This window comes from Eumetopias jubatus, unplaced genomic scaffold (assembly GCF_037043125.1).
Source record: "Eumetopias jubatus isolate StellerSeaLion01/CBP00866 unplaced genomic scaffold, mEumJub1_p1.0 scaffold_12, whole genome shotgun sequence".
Taxonomy (NCBI): Eukaryota; Metazoa; Chordata; class Mammalia; order Carnivora; family Otariidae; genus Eumetopias; species Eumetopias jubatus.
Genome location: NW_028274818.1, coordinates 59,777,914 through 59,799,032, shown reverse-complemented (window position 1 = coordinate 59,799,032; position 21,119 = coordinate 59,777,914). Strand labels below are relative to the sequence as shown.

Below are 21,119 nucleotides of genomic sequence, written 5' to 3'. Positions count from 1 at the left end.
AATGTGGTAGAGGTCTGTGAAGAATGAACCACAGATCATGGGGATAACTGGGTTAACAAGTCAACTACTATCAGAACCAAACAAGACGTGGGGTATTATTAACCGTAATGTGCTACTCAAATAGGCGCACCACCTTTCTATTGTACTAGACATTGGTCAGAATCGTCTATCCATCTTCTGTTCTGATTTTTTCTTCTCTTGAGTTTTGGAAATGGATATAATCACCTGTGAGAGTGTCTACAAAGCAGCAAAGAAAGAACTAAATAAAGTGGGAAGATGGCCTGAAGAAATGTTAGCTGGAGAAGAGAACAGTATGTCTCTTAAGGATCTCCAAGAACTCTGAATCTCTTCTACTTATTTCTAGCTTTGAGAGCCATGAGAGAGACTTGTAGGACCACCTTAGAATAATTCAAATAGATAAATTAAAATTAAATAATAAAATAAGTAAACAGTATGTCTAGTTATTAAGATACTGTCTCTTAGCTCCCAAACTACATGTCTACACTGAGGTCTGGGACACTGGGGGTTCAGCAAACTACCTTTCTCCTTTGCCAGCAGGCTTCCTGACAGATTTCCCCAAGAGCAGTGGATAGGGATTTGCTGCTCCCTTGAGCACCATCCCCAGACTCTTTTCTTCCCCCACATCAGCAGGTGGCTCCAGGTCCTGGCTTGTTTTCCTGGGCCCAATCCAGCATCATTGCACCCCTTGAAAGTACCAGTGCAGCCAGGCAGAACCCCTCCTCTAAGGTCCCCAATCCTAGCTATGTGGAGTTTCATCTCTCATCTTCCCAGTCCCAGCTGTGTGGAGCTCCTTCTCTCCAAACTCCTTAGTCCCAGTTCTGTCAGAACCACTGATCTCCCTGAGGGGTCCTTCTCCCTGTCCTCTTCAGGGCAGCTCTGTGGGACTCCTGCTCTGAGTGCTCAGTCACAGTTCTGCAGGGTCCCCCATCCAAACTACTCAGGTACTCTGTCCAGGCCATACCCTCTCAGAGATCAGAGATCTAGGGCCCAGCCCCTCAGAGCGCTCTCCTGGAATTTCTAGGTTCTTTGATAATCTCAGCTTCTTCACTTGGTTCCCCAAGGAATGATAGCTGCTTCCAATATTTACCTGACCATTCCTTTTTTGCTTTTTCTGTCCTCTAACATGTGCTAACCTAATTCTCCATATTAAATTAGTTCTATTAAATAATAAATGTGGTTTCCGCTTTTCTGACTTCACTCAGAACGAGTAGAAGCAGTAAACCAAAATGAATGGATTATCTTCTTCTGTGTACTCAGCAGCTTTCTGGGACTAGTTCTTAATTTTGTTTTTATTAATTGCTTGTACATAATGTCTGTTTGAACTGTTCACCAGAAGATATGCCAGTTTTTCAGATTAATATTTCCCCCCAAAATGTTATATATTAGTACAATTCATCTGCAAACATATATTTAAAGTCATTTAAAACATAGTCTTGTTCTTTTAATTAAATTTCATATGTTCTTTAATTGTGTTTACCTTTGAATTTGCTAAGCTATATAATTTCTTCATAAAGAATAAAAAAGGCTGAGTAATCACACATTTTAAATTAGTGGGGCCCAAGATGATTGAATTTCAACTCTAATTCAAACATATTCTTGGGTGGCTGCCTATTTTTATTTCCTCTTAAATAAAATTAGGAAGCATGTCATACTATAGAGGAGCATATATAGCATATACTTAACATTTACTCAATTTCCAACTTAAGAAACAGAACTTGCAACTAATTAATCGCTAAATGCTACCCCCGAAACTAATAATACACTCTATGTTAACTAAATTGAATTTAAATTAAAAAATTAAAAAAAAAAGAAACAGAACTTAATCAATACTTTGGAAGAGTCCCATGTGCTCCCTACATTCTGTCCTTGGCCCCAGAGACAACCACTACCTTCAAGTTTTCAAAATAAAGCACATCAATTTATATTGCCATCATCAGTGTAAAGGAATTCTCATTAATCCACATCTTTGCCAATATTTCACATTCTCTGACTTTCTTTATATTTGAAAAGGACACCAATCTGTATCCTGAGATTAGATTCTAGGTGTAATTTAAGAAGTTCCTGACACTTACACTCTCACATTTAACATGCTGTCATGCATCTCTGCAAATTTCCATTTATGTAGCTATTAGTGTACCTTTACCAATGTTCTCCTATAGGACAAGTTCATCCAGACAGCTTCCTGAAGACAGATCATTTTAGCTGAGTACAGAAGAAGGAGTAGGAGTTTGCTAATTTTAAATGAAAAAAAAAAAAAAAACCCAAAAGAACAACAACTGCAGAACCTCAGTCACAGAGAATGAAACATTACATGGAGACTATTGTAAATGACTTTACTCCCACAGTGAGCACATACTACATTTGGAAGGCTACGCTTTCATGTGATAATTGGCTTACATTGGGTCCCCGTTCGAAAGGGCATCTTATTTCTTTGAATTAATCTGAGTGGGCTGTTGCACAAAAACATTTTTGTAAAATACACTTTGTAACACAAGCACGGGTAATTTATAAAATTAAATGTATCTTAACTCAAAATGTCAGAGAACTAATCACCTTTAATTAGCTGTGGTTTTCTCAAGGCAGTTGGCTCAGAAAAGCAAGTGATTAGTGAAAATGGGGAAGTACAACCTTACTAGCTTTTTCTAATATGAATAAATGGCATCAAATCTTAGAATTGAATGACTGATGACTTTATTTTCTTCTCATTAACTCTCCCTTCCACTAGCAAAATTACCACTGAAAATAATGGAGGCTCAAGAGATTTACAGCATGAAAAGTCTAAGAATCTTGAAAACTGTTTATTTGAATCGAGTGTATCTGCATATTAATATGGGGGAAGGCGGGGGGAATGAGAAGAGGAAGATATGTGAAGCTTACTAACTTTGGAAAAAATATCAAAAATGAATACATTTCTTTCAAAGCCTTTGTCAAGAAATGTAAACATCTCAAACAGCAAAACATTGTGTTGACTGAAAGGAGATTAGGCAGTGATACCACTACTTTACATCACCCTCACTGCCCCTAACCGTTAGAAAGATCTGTTAGTTTCTCTCCATGTTCTCTGTACCATCTTTGGTTAAAACCACCATCCTCTTTTATTTGAGCCCCTTCCTAACTGGTCTCCCCAGTTCTGTGCCTGCCAGAGCAATATTTTCACAACATAAATCATATCACTCTAATTCCATAAGTAGGATCTTTAAGGGGCTGGATATTGCATTTGGAATAAATGTAAATTTATAAAGCATATGAACTTGTTACACTATACATGATTAGAAGACTTTCTCTCTCATGTCATGCTCACTGTGTTCTGAGCATACAGGGGCTTTTAGACTTTTCCTCTTCCTGAAATTCTTCTCTGCCCCTTCTCATTCTCTTTCCCATCTATTCCAGGTACACACATACTCCTCATCCATTTCCAGTGTTTCTGCCCAGCATGCCTATGTTGGCTTTTGTGATCTAGTTGCTACATATCTCTACGGTTTTATCACTTTCTACTTCCCCTGCACTAAGCCTGTATTTAAGTCACATAGGATTATTTACAGTTCCAAGAACGTACTCATCTCATGCCATGGAACTGGGCGATTTGCCTCTTCAAATTTCCCTCCAGAAATTTTTCACCTGCAAAGTATTCCTAAGTCATGACTCATTCTAACAGCAATTCCTCTTGACTACAGATACATTCTTGAAGTATAACCACCAATTTATTATTCATCTTTTCCCTCTAGGAATTGAGCAAAGTATCTTCAATAAAAGGTGCTTCAATAAATGTCAGTTCTGAGTTCAGCTGCATTTGAGGAGAACACTTATTTGGATAAACTTTGTTGACTTAAGCAGACCAGGCTCAGTATTTTATAGACATGCTTGATACATATAAAATTCCAACAAGGAAAATTACACACAGTAAAAACACAGCTCTGCTGTTTCAGATGAGAATATTAGGATAATGAAAATTTGATAGATTACTTGCAAAAAAAATTACATTACATGAGACGGATACACTTAATACAACAGAAGAAGACAAGGTCATATAGAAATGCCATATAAAAAGAGAAAGAGAGCTCAACAACTACTGTGGGATTCTACTGGTATCCCTTCCACTCTTTCATCTGCTATGCTAAAGCACACTATAATTTGAAAGATTCCGGTTCTCACCTATTTCTAATTAAAATGTACCTTAGTAGAGTAATTTTAAAATCATATTATTCTCATACTAAGGGTGCTCTTGACTTTTAGTAGGAATAACAATTCTAGATGTAACAGGAAAATCTGGGTGGGTGGTGGAAAGCGTGCTGAAATGAATGTGTGAAATTGGGTATCTGCTGCTGACTCAACTTGGAGCTCTGATCTTACCCAAGTCACAACAGGATTGTGGGCTTTTCATGCTCCTTGCATATTTTTTTACTTCATTTTTGATGTAATCTCTTCAAGTTCTGAAGGATTTTTAACAAGTCCAAAATAAGTCACAGGCTACTTTCCACCTCTATTCACTCCTCCCATGTTCCCTTCTGTAATAGGTTTGCACCCATCCATGTATATAAGCTAGAAATTAAAGTCATCTTGTATCTCTTTTTTTCTTTACCTTGTATATATCAGTGCAATTACAGAATCTTGTTCCAGTGTATCTCGGAAAACTCCCATAACCTTTTCTCCTCTTCATTCCAACCACAAGGAACTTAGCTTATGCCCTCAACATCTATGACTAGCTAGCTAGGTCTCCTGCTTCTGGTCTCCCCTGTAAACCATCATTCACAAAATCTTCATGGTGGGCTTTCAAAGATGAATGTCCAAGTGTGCTGCATCCCCATGTCTAAGCAACAATCACAGAATCAAGTCCAAACTCCTCCGTCAGTCCTTAAGACCCTTCTCAAGGGTGCCTAGACATCCTCCAATTACACACCCCTGAGCGCCCTATACTCTAGTTTTATCAGATTTTGCCATCCATTTCTTTACTTTATTGGTTCACTCACTCACTGAGTCCGGATCATGTCAGGCATGTACTAAGAGCTAAGGGCAGTCAATGTCAAATCTTCCCTGAAGGAAGGTTCCATTCAGAAAAACCTTAAGAGGGGCAACATTAGTGTTGAGGTTAAGAGGATGAGCTCTGGATTGGGTTCCCCAGGTTCAAATCCAGCCCCCTTTGCAGGGTATTTAATATCTCTAACTTGTAGTTACCAATTCACTAAAGAGAGGATTAATGATAATATTATCATCATAGGGATTAAATTATGTTAATACATGTAAAACCCTGACACAGAGTAGGCACAGCAAGCTACCTTGAAAGGCATATAAAAATTACTGGTTGGGGGGCCTTATCAAACCATATATATGCACAATTCTGACCGTACTTACGAATTCTGTTGCAGTAAGCCAACTCAAGTATGAATATTTTTTGTCCCTCAAATGTAAACCTGATATAAATTAAGAAATCCCTGGCCCCATGGGTCAATAGATAATCAAAGCCAAAAAAGTGGCAAGACTGGTGACTTTGCTCATGCTCTTTCCCACTGTTGAAATTTTATTTTTCTTTCTCCTGGAGAAAATTTTACTGATATTTCAAAGTCTGATTTAAATATAATTCTCCAATTATATATATATTTAATTCTATGTTTCTATTGTATCTTCTTTATATAACAAAATATTTGTTATACCACATAGTGGTTATTCATATAATCATTGGCCCTCTCATTAATCTATGAACTATGAGGGGTCTATTTTTTATTTGTACTTTCTATTAATTTAATAAACATTTATTGAATGATAATTAAGGTATTAGACTATAATAGCTCCAAGATGCCTTACAATCTAAATCTAATAAATTATCAAGAATCTGAAAAAAAAAAGTTCATTATTTCTGATCCAGTAATTATAATTCTAGGAATCTGTGTTAAGGAAATAATCAGAGATATAGTAAAAGCACTATGAATAAAGATGGTCAACATATTTCTTAAGAGTAGAGAAAATTGGGAAAAGTCTAATTTCTTTCTTACAAGAATCAAATTACTCACTAAATTATGGCACAATCATAAGGAGGATTATTATGAAATCATCTGAAATGGTTTTTGAATTGTATTAAATGGCATGGGAAAATGCTCATGTTATAATTTTCAGTGGGAAAAAACATGTAAGTTATAAAAGTGAATACAGATGTCCAGTCAAATGGAATGATGAATTTATAGGCTGAGCCTTCCTTCTGCTGAAAACACATAGCAATAAATGAAAACATAAAAAGAGAAAAGCAAACAACACAGTATGCCTTAAAAATGTTAATATCTCCTTGGACCAGAAATATTAGAGTAGCCCAAGTTAATAAGCAGTGCTGAAGCAAGAGGTCACTGGAGTGTGCATGTAGAGAAGAAGGTAAAGAGCTTGGCGTATGTAGAGACTGGTGAAGGGAGAGTTCACACAGCTGGAAATGGAACCAGTCTCACTACTAGAAACCCAGAGCTGTGACTGAGCTCCCCAGGTCGTGAAAGGAGGATGAAAACAGCTACACTCCACATGTAGCTATGCGAATGGGGCAGCAAGCCTAGGCAGACACAGCTTTCCAGGCAGCCCTGAGCTAAGTCAGTCACTAGTTTGATACTGAATCTGAATAAGCCTCATATGTACATGTATGTACATTTATGTAGGCACAGGGCAGGAGTCCCAGGCTGCCAACAGAAGCCTTGGTTCTGGCCTGGGGGGCCAAAACAGGCCTTGTCAAAGCAATTGAAAAAATCAAGAGAATGAAGGATCTGGAGGGTCAGGAGAAGGGAGAGAGCAAGGGACTGACAGACTGACAGGCAGTTTCTGTCAAAGCCTCAGCTTGCAACACGGAAGCAATCATAGACAATACATACATAATTGCATGTGTATGGCTATGTCCCAGATGAACTTGACTTACAAAAAGAGGGCTCACTTAACACACAGGCTGTAATTTTCTGACACTTGTTTTAAATCAACATTCCAATACCAAAATGAAACTAATGAATAGAAAGATAGCTTATAACTATTAACAAATGAAAGATGGATTCATTTTGGATGAAACAAAAACTATAGAAAATCCAAAAAGGTCTTCAATATATTTTTATAAACCTCAAAGAGATAAAGGAAAGATAATATCTAAAATAAGAACAAGAAATTACTTTAAAGGTAAAAATACATGTGATAAAAATCATATTAGAAAACTTGGAAACAAAGATATTATCATGACTAGTTGTACTGATAATACAAACATCAGATTGGACAGAGTCAAAAAGAGACTTAACGAACTAGAAGACAATGTTGAGGAGTGCCCGAAGATTATAGCAAAAAAGGTGGTGGTGGATTTTCAAAATACGAAAGAGAAGTTAGGAGACCTAGAGAGTGAGACTAAAGTGGCTCCAATGTACATCTGAAAAGAATTTCAGGTAAAGGAAAGAAAAGTGATAAACACTGAACAGATAATTTTGAGAATTCTGAAGACATTAAGGAAAACATCAGTCTTTAGGTTGAAAGTTTTCACTAAGTACAGAGCAAGACAACGAATGAATGAATGAATGAATTCATAATGGGCATATTAAAGCAAAGCCAAAGCAGAATAAGGATAATGAGAGAATATAAATGTGAATTAATCAAATGACCCAACTATAGGGGCACCTGGGTGACTCAGTCATTAAGCATCTGCCTTCGGCTCAGGTCATGATCCCAGGGTCCTGGGATCAAGCCCAGCGTTGGGCTCCCTGCTCAGCAGAAGCCTGCTTCTCCCTCTCCCACTCCCCCTGCTTGTGTTCCCTCTCTTGCTGTGTCTCTGTCAAAGAAATAAATAAAATCTTTAAAAAATAATAATAAATAAATAACGCAACTATAAAGCAGAAAATATAACAATTACATGTGTCATGGCTGCAATGGTATAATTTGTGCATACACATGCAATACACACCCACACCAGATAAAAATATACCAAATATAAATGTTATTTATCATTGGACTGTAGAACCACAAATAAACACAATTTTTTCTCCACATTTCTCAGTGTTGTTTGATGTTCCTATGCTGAACTAATACTCATTTTAAAAGTCATAATAAAATATTACTTTTTAAAAAGCTACTGGTTGCATTTGAATTGTTCATAATAGCATTTTCCCTCAAACAAAAAAAAAATCAGAAATTTACAATTGTAAATAAAATTGCCATGCACAAATGTAAGTCAATACAAACAATTTTAAAGACTGGGTTCTCCTGTAGATCTCTGAACACAGACATGACTTCAATTTGAAGATATAGTTCATGAATTTTAAACATTTTCAAGTCTCTTATTGAAGGTGGGGGGAGGGGTGGAGGATACAGAAATAATTTGCATGAGAACATTCTTGTCCAGTTCCGGTAACTTAATTACTCAATGCCCCGTACATGTTGAGTTGATTTAAGTCATGTGGCAATTGCTACAATTTCTAACTAAGAAAGGCACTGGAACAGAAGTCGTCATTTGGCATGACTGCATCAAGAAACACTGCTGACAGCCAGAAGAGATCAAAAGCAGATCAGGTTGCTTAACAAACTACATGTCACTGAGCTAAGAAAGCCAGGGGAGCACCCAGAGGAGCTGTGGAAATCTTGGGAACAACTGTAGAAACCAAACCTAGTGGATGTTCTTATAAAATGCTAAAATGAGATTCAGTTGTTTTATTACAATGCCTGAGCCATAACACATTATTTCCCAGTCTTTCCTTAGAAATAAATCAAGTCTGTAAGCAGAAAAGAAGAAGTGATAGAGGCAGAAGGTGAGTAACTTAATGGTTATAGTTTATTTTTTATCAAACTAATCACACCATTTATTCTATTTTTTCCTTATTATGAATAGCCAATACTTATTGGATATTTACTATATGGAAAGTATTGAGATAAACTCTTTATACACATCATCTCTCATTTTCTGAACTTTCTTAAAACAACTTGCTTCTGGAAAAAAAAAAGAAAAAGGAGAACAGGCTATTTGAGTCTTCCTAAATGAATTACCTAATTTGGTCACTTAGAAGGAATCATTTTTCATAAGTTATTTATCAAAGTAGACATTATTTTAAACTATATCAAAAGTAACATAATTCAATAGTCTCCAATTTGATTCCCATTCAGTCAAATCAATGTACATATCTAATTATACCTATCTCATTCCAAAAAGGGACACAAGACAATTTTACTTTAGGCCTTGTTGATATGAAATGCTACAGTCATGCTAAAACTTTCCCAGAAAATGAATTTAAATTTCAGCGCATAAGATTTCCTTCCTTGTGTTACAAAATATCTTGTTTTCAATGGAAAAACTCAAATGTTGGAAAGGCAAAATGTAACACATATGATTAAATTGATTTTTTTGTCAGTGTTTAAAGGATACCTCAGAGTTTGACAGTCTTGTAAATAGCTCTTCAAGCTAATCTTGTTTTATAAGAACAGAAATATATAATTATATTAGTTCATAAACTATAGTTTCATTTCCCTACTTAGAGGGAAATGCCATGCTTCTGTTTCTCCTTAGAGGAGAAAGCTCTAAGCTCCTTAGAGGCAAATGCCATGCTTCTGTTTCTAACATGGTACCAGGCTTGCATTTCTTAAACTATGTTCCACTAACTAGAGAAACTATCAGATACTCTGTGAAAAAGTACTCTGTGATCAAATAAATTAGGGAAATACTAACACTTCTTTCAGAGAATACTGTGAATTCCCTTTAAATTTATCTTATCTCAGCAGTTCTTATGTTCATTTGGTCATGAAACTTTCCATTTCTAGAGCAGCAAATTGTAACAATCCATAGACAAATGAGAAAATACTGGGCGAGCAAATGCCATTGGTACTAGTTGAGGGAAGAGGCTTTTTAGAGAAATTTGTCTTATCCCAATGGGAAGTATAAATTGTGAGGCTTAAAATCATCACCTTCTCACCCCTCTGAGGTACTAAAAATTGCCAAGATGCCCCCTCAATGTTTAATGTGTGTAGTTAACCACACTGCTTAAGAAGACAGATGTGCATGAGGAAACAGTACCCAGTGGCACTGGTCAATTGTCCTTTTCAAAACCACGATCTGGTGTGTGCTCCTTCCCTTGTTTCAGCTCTAAGACTTGTGAGAACTTGGCATTTTCATGACTACATTTATATTTAATAACTGTAATAAGAAACTATGTAGATATGAAAAATAAATGAAGTAACATTCCAAGTGATGCACCAACCAAAGCAAACAGAAATCCCCTGATGATAGGATTACCATTCCACTCATTTATTAAATTACCTACAAACTGCAAAATCCTCTGTAAGACCAAATTGTTGAAGTGTGAAGTATTTTCCAGATATTCCAGAAATGCCCCCAGCACCACATCAAAGAGACAGAGACAAAGAATGCAGAATTTCATAAGCAAACCAAGATACCTGGGGAATTTTGAAGTATAATACGTACTACACATGAATGGTTAGGTTTCCTATTATTTTAAGAAATCATATTAAATACATAGTATCATAGTATTATATAAATGTAAGATAGTTCTATGTATTTTTTTTTTGCAACAAGGCAGTCATTCTTGGGCTCAATCAATGGGCACCCTTATTTGAGGCTCTGAGGGAGAACATTTAAGTGACAGAATTTCACCCCTCCTTGGCAGCGATGATTATATCTATGGTACAGCACCTCGCAAATGCCTGACATGCACCAGGACTATAAATAAATGTGGAGCATTTAGAAAATCAAACTATAGAAAATAGATAGAAAATCAAACTATATAATGTTGCTCTGTTGATTTAAATCCATATAAAAGCATCTGTGATGAGACTATAACAGCTCCATAAGTTTGATTACAGGTCAAAATCTTTGGATAAATATTTCAAAACTGGGATACAATCTCTTAAAAAGTGATATCATATTTGATTTATAGAAAGAGGTAACCAACCCTCTTCTCATCTTGTAATACAACATCAAATGAAAATCTCACATAAATTTATTTATTCCCTATCTGTACTTATCAGACTTAGCAAGAGACTGAAAGAGACAGCTGAGGTGTTCTCAGCTCTGCAACAAGAAGAACCCTCGTGATCATAAAGGGAATAAAGAGATTTTACATTCAAAACTAAAAAAAAAATTGTAAATTTTCTGTGTAAATATGACCTTTTTTCACTTAAAATCTCTTTATCTTAAAAATTATCATTGAAGTGTAGTTGACATATAAGATTATTTTAGTTTTAGGGCGCCTGGGTGGCTCAGATGGTTAAGCGTCTGCCTTCGGCTCAGGTCATGATCCCAGGGTCCTGGGATCAAGTCCTGCATCGGGCTCCCTGCTCAGTGGGGAGCCTGCTTCTCCCTCTGCCTCTCTCTCTCTCTCCCTCTCTCTCTCTCTCTCTCTCTCTGTCTCTCATGAATAAATAAAATCTTAAAAAAAAAAGATTATTTTAGTTTTAGGTGTATAATATAATGATTCAACATTTGTATACATTGTGAAATGATCACCACAATGAGTCTAGTTAACATCTGTCACCACACAATTAATTTTCTTTCCTTGTGATGGGAACTCTTTTTTTTTTATGATCTATTTATTTATTTTTGAGAGAGAGAGAGAGTGTGGTGGGGAAGGGCAGAGGGAGAGGGACAGAGAGTCCTAAGCAGACTTTGTGCTGAGTGCAGAGCTTGACACAGGGCTCGATCTCATGACCATGAGATCACCCAGGCACTCCAATTGTGATAGGAAGTCTTAAGATTTCCTTTCTTAGCATCTTTCAAACTTGTAATATTACTGACTCAAGTCACCATGTTATACATTACATTATATCCTCATGACACATTTATTTCATAATTGGAAGTTTGTATCTCTTGATCCCCTTCACCCATTTTGCCCACCAATTTGTTCTTTGTATCTATGAGCTTTGTTTTGTTTTCTGATTTTTTTTTTTTAGGTTTTCTTTTCTTTTTCTGTCAGACTTATTTCACTGAACAAAATACACTCAAAGTCCATCCATGTTGTTGCAAATAAGATTTCATCCTTCTTTATGGCTGAGTCATATTCCTGTGTGTGTGTGTGTGTGTGTGTGTATGTGTACTTATATATACGCATACACACCACATCTTTATCCATTCATCTATTGATGGACACTTCTGTTACTTCCGTATCTTGGCTATTGTAAATAATGCTGCAATGAACAGAGGGGTACAGATAGCTTTTCAAATTAGTGTTTTCATTCTCTTCAGATAAATACCCAGAAGTAGAACAGCTGGACTCGATGATGGTTATATTTTTAATTTTTTGAGGAAACTCCATACTCTTTTTCACAGTCGCTGTACCAGTTTGCATTCCCACCAACAGTGCAAGCGATTCCTTTTTCTCCACATCCTCACCAACACTTGTTGCTTCTTGTCCTTTTGATACTAGCCATTCCGACAGGTGTGAAGTGATATCCCATTGTAGTTTTAATTGGCATTTCCCTGATAGTTAGTGATGTTGAGTATCTTTTCACGTGCCTGGTGGCCATCTGTACATCTTCTTCGGGAAAATGTCTATTCAGACCCTCTGCCCATTTTTTAATTAGGTTGTTTGTGTTTTTGTTATTAAGTTGTATGAGTGCTTTATATATTTTCAATATTAACCCCTTATTGGATTTATCATTTGCAAATATCTTCTCCCATTCAGTAAGGTGACTTGTCCTATTGTTGACAGCTTCCTTTGCTGGGCAGAAGCTTTTTAGTTTGATGTAGTTCCATTTGTTTATTTTGCTTCTGTTGCCACTGCCTTTGGAGTCAGATCCAAAAAAAACATCACCAAGACTGGTATCAAGGAGCTTACTGCCGCCTGTCTTCTTCTATGAGTTTTATGGTTTCTGGTCTTACAGTCAGGTCCTTAACCTAATTTGAGTTAATTTGGGTGTATGGGGTAAGATACTGTCCGGTTTTGTTTTTTATGCATTTGGATGTCCAGTTTTCCCAAACCCCATTTATTGAAAGAGACTGTCCTTTCCCCATTGTATATTCTGGCCTCTTTTGTCGTAAATTGACTGTATATGTATGGGCTTATTTCTGGGCTTTCTATTCTTTTCAATTGATCCATGTGTCTGTTTTTATGCCAATGCTATACTGTTCTGATTATTATTGCTTTGTAATATAGCTTGAAAACAGGGAATGTGATGCCTCCAGCTTTATTCTTCTTTCTCAAAATTACTTTGGCTATTTGGGATCTTTTGTGGTTCCCATACAAGTTTTAGGATCATTTGTTCTAATTCTGTGAAAGATGACATTGGAATTTTCATAGGAATTGCACTGAATGTTTAGATTGCTTTGGGTACAAAAGACATTTTTAACAATATTAAATCTTCCAAACAATGAGCATGGAATAGCTCTCATTTATTTGTATATTCTTCAATTTCTTTCACCAATGTCTTATAGGTTTTAGTGTATACATCTTGCACGTCCTTGCTTAAACTTATTCCTAGGTATTTTATTCATTTTGATGCAATTGTAAAAAATGAGTTTGCTTCCTTAATTTCTCCTTTGGATAGTCTGTTGTTGGTGCATAAAAATGCAATAGATTTTTGTATATTGATTTTGTACCTGAAACTTAATTTATTAGTTCTAATAGTTTTTGGTGGAGTCTTTAGGGTTTTCTATATACAAAATGTTATCCTCCGCAAATACTGACAGTTTTACTCCTTCTTTTAGAATTTGGATGGCTTTTATTTTAAATTTTTTTTTTTAAAGAGGGAGAAAGGGAGAGAGGAAGGGGAAGGGGAGAGGGAGAGAGAGAATCTTAAGCAGGCTCCCTGCTGAGCGCAGAGCCTGACCGTAGGCTCCATCTCACAACCCTGAGATCATGAGCTGAGGTGAAATCAAGAGACGCTTAACTGACTGAGCCACCCAAGTGCCCTTTAAATGTTACTTTTAATTTAGAAATCTGAAGAATTTCAGACTCATTTCAAAATGATTTGATACAAGGCTTCTCAGCTAACAATAACACGTTATACATGCATGTGTTTTTTGACCAACTATGTGAAAGAAGATTTTTGTTCCCAGGAAAGTTCATAAGCCACAACATCTTGCGCAAGTATACCAAGGGGGGATAGGAAGGAACTACTTCTCTCTTAACAATAACATGAAAAATGTACAAATGTCCTTGGCTATCAAGTGAAAACAAGATGATCAAATTTGCTCCTGGTGAAAGGGATTGCTATTCGAATAACCAATATACTACTCAATAGCTAAATGTCTAATATACATAACTTTTTAAACAACAAAAGAATAAGATTATTGGTAAAAATTTTTCTTTTGCCACACTAAAAAAATGTAGTTTTACAAAGCCATTAAGATTTACTTTCTTACAAAAACATTGAAAAGTCTGTGTTTTTCTCATTAAAAAAGCATTTGGTAATACAAACATGATCCTTTAAGATTATAAGTTACCTTTCAAGTCTTTCTTTAGTTTTCTGAGATCTTTTTGAAAATCTTCAAACTTCATCTGTGAGGCCTGAAAAAGGTCCTGGGGTTCTGGCAGTGGAAAAACACACTGTTCTTTTCCAGCATCCTAATTAGCAAGAAACACATAATTTTAAAACAAACCAGCATAAATATAAATAAGGACACAACAAAATGGCAATGGCAAAACAACAAATAACGAAATCGAACTATATGTAAAAACTGTCTTACCTCATCAAAATTTCGAAGATAATAGGAAACAATATATGACAACAGGCTTCTGCTATTGTCCTAGGCAGAAAGACCAAAGTAAAAATATATTTTTTTAAATATCAAATATGCAGTGTCAAGTAAAATAAATTCCAGTAAATCAATATATAAATGAGAACATTTAGAATAAAATATGAGATCCTACATTTCAAAGTACTTCGGCCACTGCATCAAAGGAGTTTGCTATGTCAGCAACTGAGATTGAGGAATAAATGTCCTCACACCTATAAATAATGCAATGTGTGTATTTCTATAGGAAAAAAATGTAGGATTTTTCCTATTCTAATGGTTTTCAAAGAATAGCTTTTCACCCCCTTTCTGGCACACTTAGGGGCATTTTTAATGATTTCTCTTTTTTTTTTTGCATCACTTGAAATTTGTACTAGATCATTTGAATGTGGGAGGACAAATATATATATTTTTAAAAAACCTTACAACACAAACTACACCCCCTGAAATGTTCTATCTAACCATTATTTCCTTCTATTTATAAAAAGCAATCTCCCTTTATAATTTAATTTGACATGATATGATAATATACCTTTTGGAGACTTCCCTCATAGTAATTTATAGTAATAACATAATAATAATATGTGATGCAGTTATACATTGCAATAATAAAAGTAATATATTTATTAGAAAGAGCATTCGCTTGTAAATAATTAAAGCAACTTTCCTTTGTCCTTCCTAACTTATAAATCAATGAAATGGTTAACCATACTTGAATCAATTAACAAAACGTTTATTAAATGCCTGCTGATAGGCATGCTGAGTGAAAATTCTGAGTGATCTAAATAACAGCTCTGTCCATGCAGGTCTACAAATAGTTAAGAAGTAGACACAGTTATATTTGTTTTATACAGAGAGAACCAAATCAGGAAGACTTCACATAACTCTTGTGAGAATGCAAGTGAAATTATAAAATAAAATTTTGCTTCTTGATTTTATTATGCAATTTTTATCTAGATTGTTCCTTGTAGTTATTTAAATTAATAAAACTTAACTTATTGGGAGACTGAATAAGATATATCAACCAATAAAAAACAAATAATCCCTTATTCATATATAATTATAATTATTAGAATCTATTTCAGATCCATTTTTATAAGCTAAATATTATGCTGATGCTATTTATATTCCAGTGTTATTTGCAAATGTTACTTGTTTCAATCCAACAATCAGTTGTTAAGAACTATTCAAGTGCTTAGAAGAGAGTTTTTGCTTTTGAACAAATGTGCTTTATCAGGTTGACATATTGGAGGTTCCTGTGAAAACTTGTGCCATACAAATATAATAGCATCTGAACAAACATAACCATAAAAATCACAAAAATTATATGTGCTGCTGATGTTCCAAGACAGCATGATGGCTTTATTTAATTTTGGGAAAGCAGTGTGTGGGATTTCATAGAACTCAGTGAAAGAACGGTAAATGGATGTATGAGTGTATGATATGAATGAATGAGCAAATTAGTTGTTGGCCAACAGAAAAAACAATAAAAAGTATCTCTTTCTTAGGTGGGAAATTACAGTTGACACTGGACAATATGGGTTTGAATTGCATGGGTCCACTGACACTTAGATTTTTTTTCAACAAATATAGTACAGTACTGGAAATGTATTTTCTCTTCCTAATGATTTTCTTAATAACATTTTCTTTTCTCTAACTTACTTTATTGTAAGAATACCATATATGTTACATATAACATAGGAAATAGGTGTTAATTGGCTAATGTTATTGGTGAGACTTCTCATCAACAGTAGGCTATTAGTAGTTAAGCTTTAGGAGAGTCAAAAGTTATATGTGGATCTTCAACTGAGCAGGAGGTCAGTGCCCTGCATCATTCAAGGGTCACCTATATACATTATCTAGGAAGAATAATTCTAGTATTTCCATTTCTATGAGCCGGTCATTTACTTATATTTATAATTTTAAAAACATGACCATAATTTTCTTTATCATATAGTTCTGTGTGGAGATTCTTTTTTTATTTTATTTTATTATGTTATGTTAATCACCCTACATTACATCATTAGTTTTTGATGTAGTGTTCCATGATTCATTGTTTGTGCATAACACCCAGTGCTCCACGCAGAACGTGCCCTCTTTAACACCGATCACCAGGCTAACCCATCCCCCCACCCCCTCCCCTCTAGAACCCTCGGTTTGTTTCTCAGAGTCCATAGTCTCTCATGGTTCGTCTCCCCCTCCGATTTCCTCCCCTTCATTTTTCCCTTCCTACTATCTTCTTTTTTGTGTGTGGAGATTCTTTTATTAAAGAAACAGAATTCTATTATTTTCTAAGTTTACAATCTCACACATTAACTCTAACCATCATAGTTGTTTCCTTAATATATATTTTTACTGACACTCTCATAATCTCTTAGATGTTAATTTTAAACAAATACAAGTATAGAAGTAGGATCAAAAATTAATTAGGCCTGCAAAAAGGCTTGGACATCCCCACGCATACCAGTATTAGGGGAGGATGATATGTAGAAAAGCAGGATCATCTTTTACATTTTATTTACAACCTACTTTCACCCATCTTTGTTTTGTTTTTAAAACACAAGCCTGCTGGCCTCCATGACTTAACACAGAAGAGGAATACCATCTAATTCATGAAAATTAATTAATCCTCAGACTCCAAAAGGATACTTATTAGCAGACATGATAATGACAGAGTGAAAAATAATTATTTTTATTTTAAAAATCCTCTAGTTGTTCTGCATGGAGCACTGGGTGTTATACGCAAACAACGAATCATGGAACACTACATCAAAAACTAATGATGTACTGTATGGTGATTAACATAACATAATAATAATAAAAAAAGAAACATAAAAAAAATCCTCTACTCAATTATGCGTTAGACATAGGATTCACAATTACTCACTTTAGGAAACATTATTCACAAAATCATAAACATATGATGGCCATATACTTTTATCTAGTTGAGAACATCAAGACCTTGGAACATGAACATTTATTACAACAGGCTTACAGTCAAACTTATTACTAAATAAAACATCGAATCCTCAATTTGCCTACATTCATTCGTACAAAATACTTACACTGCTTTTGACATCTTTCAGCTTTGGAAGAATGTCTAATCCGAAGCCATCGGCCTGTCCTCGAGTCTTATTCCCTCCATTCATGTAGTTGCCAAAAGCAAGAACCAAACCCAGGATCTGCATAACCCCTGGGCCATTTTTTAATGTCTGTGAAACCAAATAAAGAACACTTTCTTTCTTAGACAAAGTTTTTTTTAATTATCTTAAGTTAGTGGCAGATATTCATATTATACTAATAATTTTGGGTCACATCCAAACTCTATCGTTGCTTATTATTAGGGTATTTTATTTTATTTTATTTTATTATGTTATGTTAATCAATTACATTACATCATTAATTTTTGAGTGGTGTTTCCAAAGTTAACTTTAAGAAGCAGTACCATCTACCCAACAGACACATGAAAAAGTACTCAACATCGCTTGGCATCAGGGAAATCCAAATCAAAACCTCAATGAGATACCACCTCACACCAGTCAGAGTGGCTAAAATTAACAAGTCAGGAAACAGCAGATGTTGGCGGGGATGCGGAGAAAGGGGAACCCTCCTACACTGTTGGTGGGAAGCAAGCTGGTGCAACCCCTCTGGAAAACAGTACAGAGGTTTCTCAAAAAGTTGAAAAGAGAGGTACCCTATGACCCAGCAATTGCACTACTGGGTAGTTACCCCAAAGATACAAATGTAAGGATCCGAAGGGGTATGTGCACCCCGATATTTATAGCAGCAATGTCCACAATGGCCAAACTATGGAAAGAGCCAAGATGTCCATCGATAGATGAACAGATAAAGAAGATGTGGTATATTTATACAATGGAATATTATGCAGCCATCAAAAGGAATGAAATCTTGCCATTTGCAACGACGTGGATGGAACTGGAGGGTGTTATGCTGAGCGAAATAAGTCCATCAGAGAAAGACATGTATCATATGATCTCACTGATATGAGGAATTCTTAATCTCAGGAAACAAACTGAAGGGTTGCTGGAGTGGTGGGGGGTGGGAGGGATGGGGTGGCTGGGTGATAGACATTGGGGAGGGATATGTGCTATGGTGAGCGCTGTGAACTGTGTAAAACTGTTGAATCACAGACCTGTACCTCTGAAACAAATAATACAATATATGTTAAAAAAAAAAAAAGAAGAAGAAGAAGAAGATAGTAGGAAGGGAAAAATGAAGGGGAGGAAATCAGAGGGGGAGACGAACCATGAGAGACTATGGACTCTGAGAAACAAACCGAGGGTTCTAGAGGGGAGGGGGGTGGGGGGATGGGTTAGCCTGGTGATGGGTATTAAAGAGGGCACATATTGAATGGAGCACTGGGTGTTATATGCAAACAATGAATCATGGAACACTACATCAAAAACTAATGATGTAATGTATGGTGATTAACATAACATAGTAAAAAAAAAAAAAGAAGCTGTACCCTCTACAAGCATTCAGGTACACATTTGTAAACTGAGAGACACCACTCTAGGTGATTTCTATGATATAATTGCGCTGAAAACAAATAAGGCTGTAATATGAGAACTACTACAAAATAATGTTGTTGCCATCATCCTAATTGTACCTACCTCTGGAGCAATAGAAATTTTTGGCAAAACACAGTTATAAAGATTAATTTCCAAATTTAGATTTATCCCTATAAAGTTCACACTCACTTCTTCCAAAACACAAAACTTAGCTGGAATTTGCATGTCTTCTTTCCTCTGAAAATGTGTCTTTAATAACATCTTACTAGTTTTCAAAATGATTTACCAGAACCAGAACGAATGGTACTATTGATTTTTGACAAATTGCTTTAAATGGTAATATTGGTAATTTCTGCCAAGCATTTATTCTTTGTTTTCAGAAGAATATTTATCTGCTATTGAGTCATACAGCTGTTCCTAGATTATTTGGATAGAATCATTAACAATTTGTTGGAAGCCCCTTCCAAAACTGAAGAAGAATAAATAAAATGCCTTCACATCACATCCAATCCGAAGTCTGATGTAGGAGAGGACTATGGAAAGTGAAGAGTTTGTGAAGGGACAGAAATCCATGGAGGTAGGAGCTAACAAGTGCACTCTAACAGGGCCCCACGGCAGTGGGCGCCTCTGAGTTTTCGCTTTGATCTTGAAACCAATCGTGGTGTGTTCTCTTCTGTGGAACTGCTATCCTGCAAATTTATGCACACTTACAGTATATTAAAGAAAATGTTTTTGAAATATGAACATGACTGGACACAATTAAACATAAGAACTCAATCATCAGCATTCTATGGATCAGAACCCACCTCACACAATTTCTGTAGCAATTCCAGTTTGCGACGAATTGAGCAAATGCTTTCTGAAAACGTGGACTGGAACAGAATACAAAAGACTCGCTCTGAGAAGTTGGGGATTAGTGACAGTTCATAAAGGAACCTAAGGAAATAAAGCCAAGTTAAGAGGAAAATATAATTCATATAAACAGATGTTTATCCTCCTATCATTCAGAACCATTATGCCCGGAAAACACTACATTTTCCAAATGGAAAGAGGCTGCCCGTAGCCTGGCTGCCTTCTATGAGGTCCTGAGGTGTGCTTACTGTTCAGGTTTGTCCAGAGACTTGGCATTTTCCTTGTCTTTGGAGGACCGGCCGTGCTTTTCAATTTTTTCCAGTTCATCTGACTGTGCTCTCTGGAAAAAATAATGCCAAGTGGTTATTCAAAACCTGGTGAAATGAATCCCTTAGATTATAATAATCTTAATACAGCAAAACTCTATATATTTTCATATTTCTTAGCATGTTTGCCGTAAAGCTTGACTTAATTCACGAAGGCATTTTAAAGTGTAAATATGTTTAATGCAAACCAGATCACCTCTAAACCTTCCAAATAATGTTACTGGCTATTAGTGATCTGCAAAACATTTATTTATTCAAGCATACTTTAAAACAATACAGTTTTCCTCTCTTGCTTTTTGGCGGCTTGTAATACTCTCTAGAATACAAGAATTTCATTTTAAAGTGGCATGTGTTATTCAGAAATCAATCAAGTTAAATTTGGAAGTAATTTGATCCTAATGTTGTAAGATTTTTAAAGGAAAAAAGTACTTATTTAACTAATACAATCATTGTTTATGGCCTTTTTTTTTTTTTAGGGGAAAAATACAATTGAATTATTAAGTCCTGGGACAAAATAAAAGGTTTTGATTTTTCTTTTTGACACAAAAATGGCTTCAGGCTTCTTTTCTTCCAAATTATCTTCTTTTACCTTTCATCCTAAATTTGTTTCTTTGTAGGAGAGTTTCTTCTGCATTTTCAATATATAGTAGAAGATTTTATAGACATTGAGAAACACAAATCTATTCTTTATGAAAAATTTGGATGCTTTTTATTTGT

General features: G+C 35.5%; 1 protein-coding gene across 1 annotated transcript in view; it reads right to left on the bottom strand.

The window, feature by feature from the left end:
• Positions 1 to 21,119, bottom strand: part of FMN2 (formin 2) — a 370,643-nt gene that overhangs the window by 126,864 nt on the left and 222,660 nt on the right. Inside the window, exons 7-11 of the mRNA XM_028111462.2 lie at positions 20,325 to 20,416; positions 20,031 to 20,160; positions 17,758 to 17,904; positions 14,645 to 14,704; positions 14,402 to 14,522 (exon numbers count right to left, since the gene is read on the bottom strand). Coding sequence (XP_027967263.1) covers positions 14,402 to 14,522; positions 14,645 to 14,704; positions 17,758 to 17,904; positions 20,031 to 20,160; positions 20,325 to 20,416 — 550 coding nt within the window. The remainder of the gene's footprint in view (positions 1 to 14,401; positions 14,523 to 14,644; positions 14,705 to 17,757; positions 17,905 to 20,030; positions 20,161 to 20,324; positions 20,417 to 21,119) is intronic.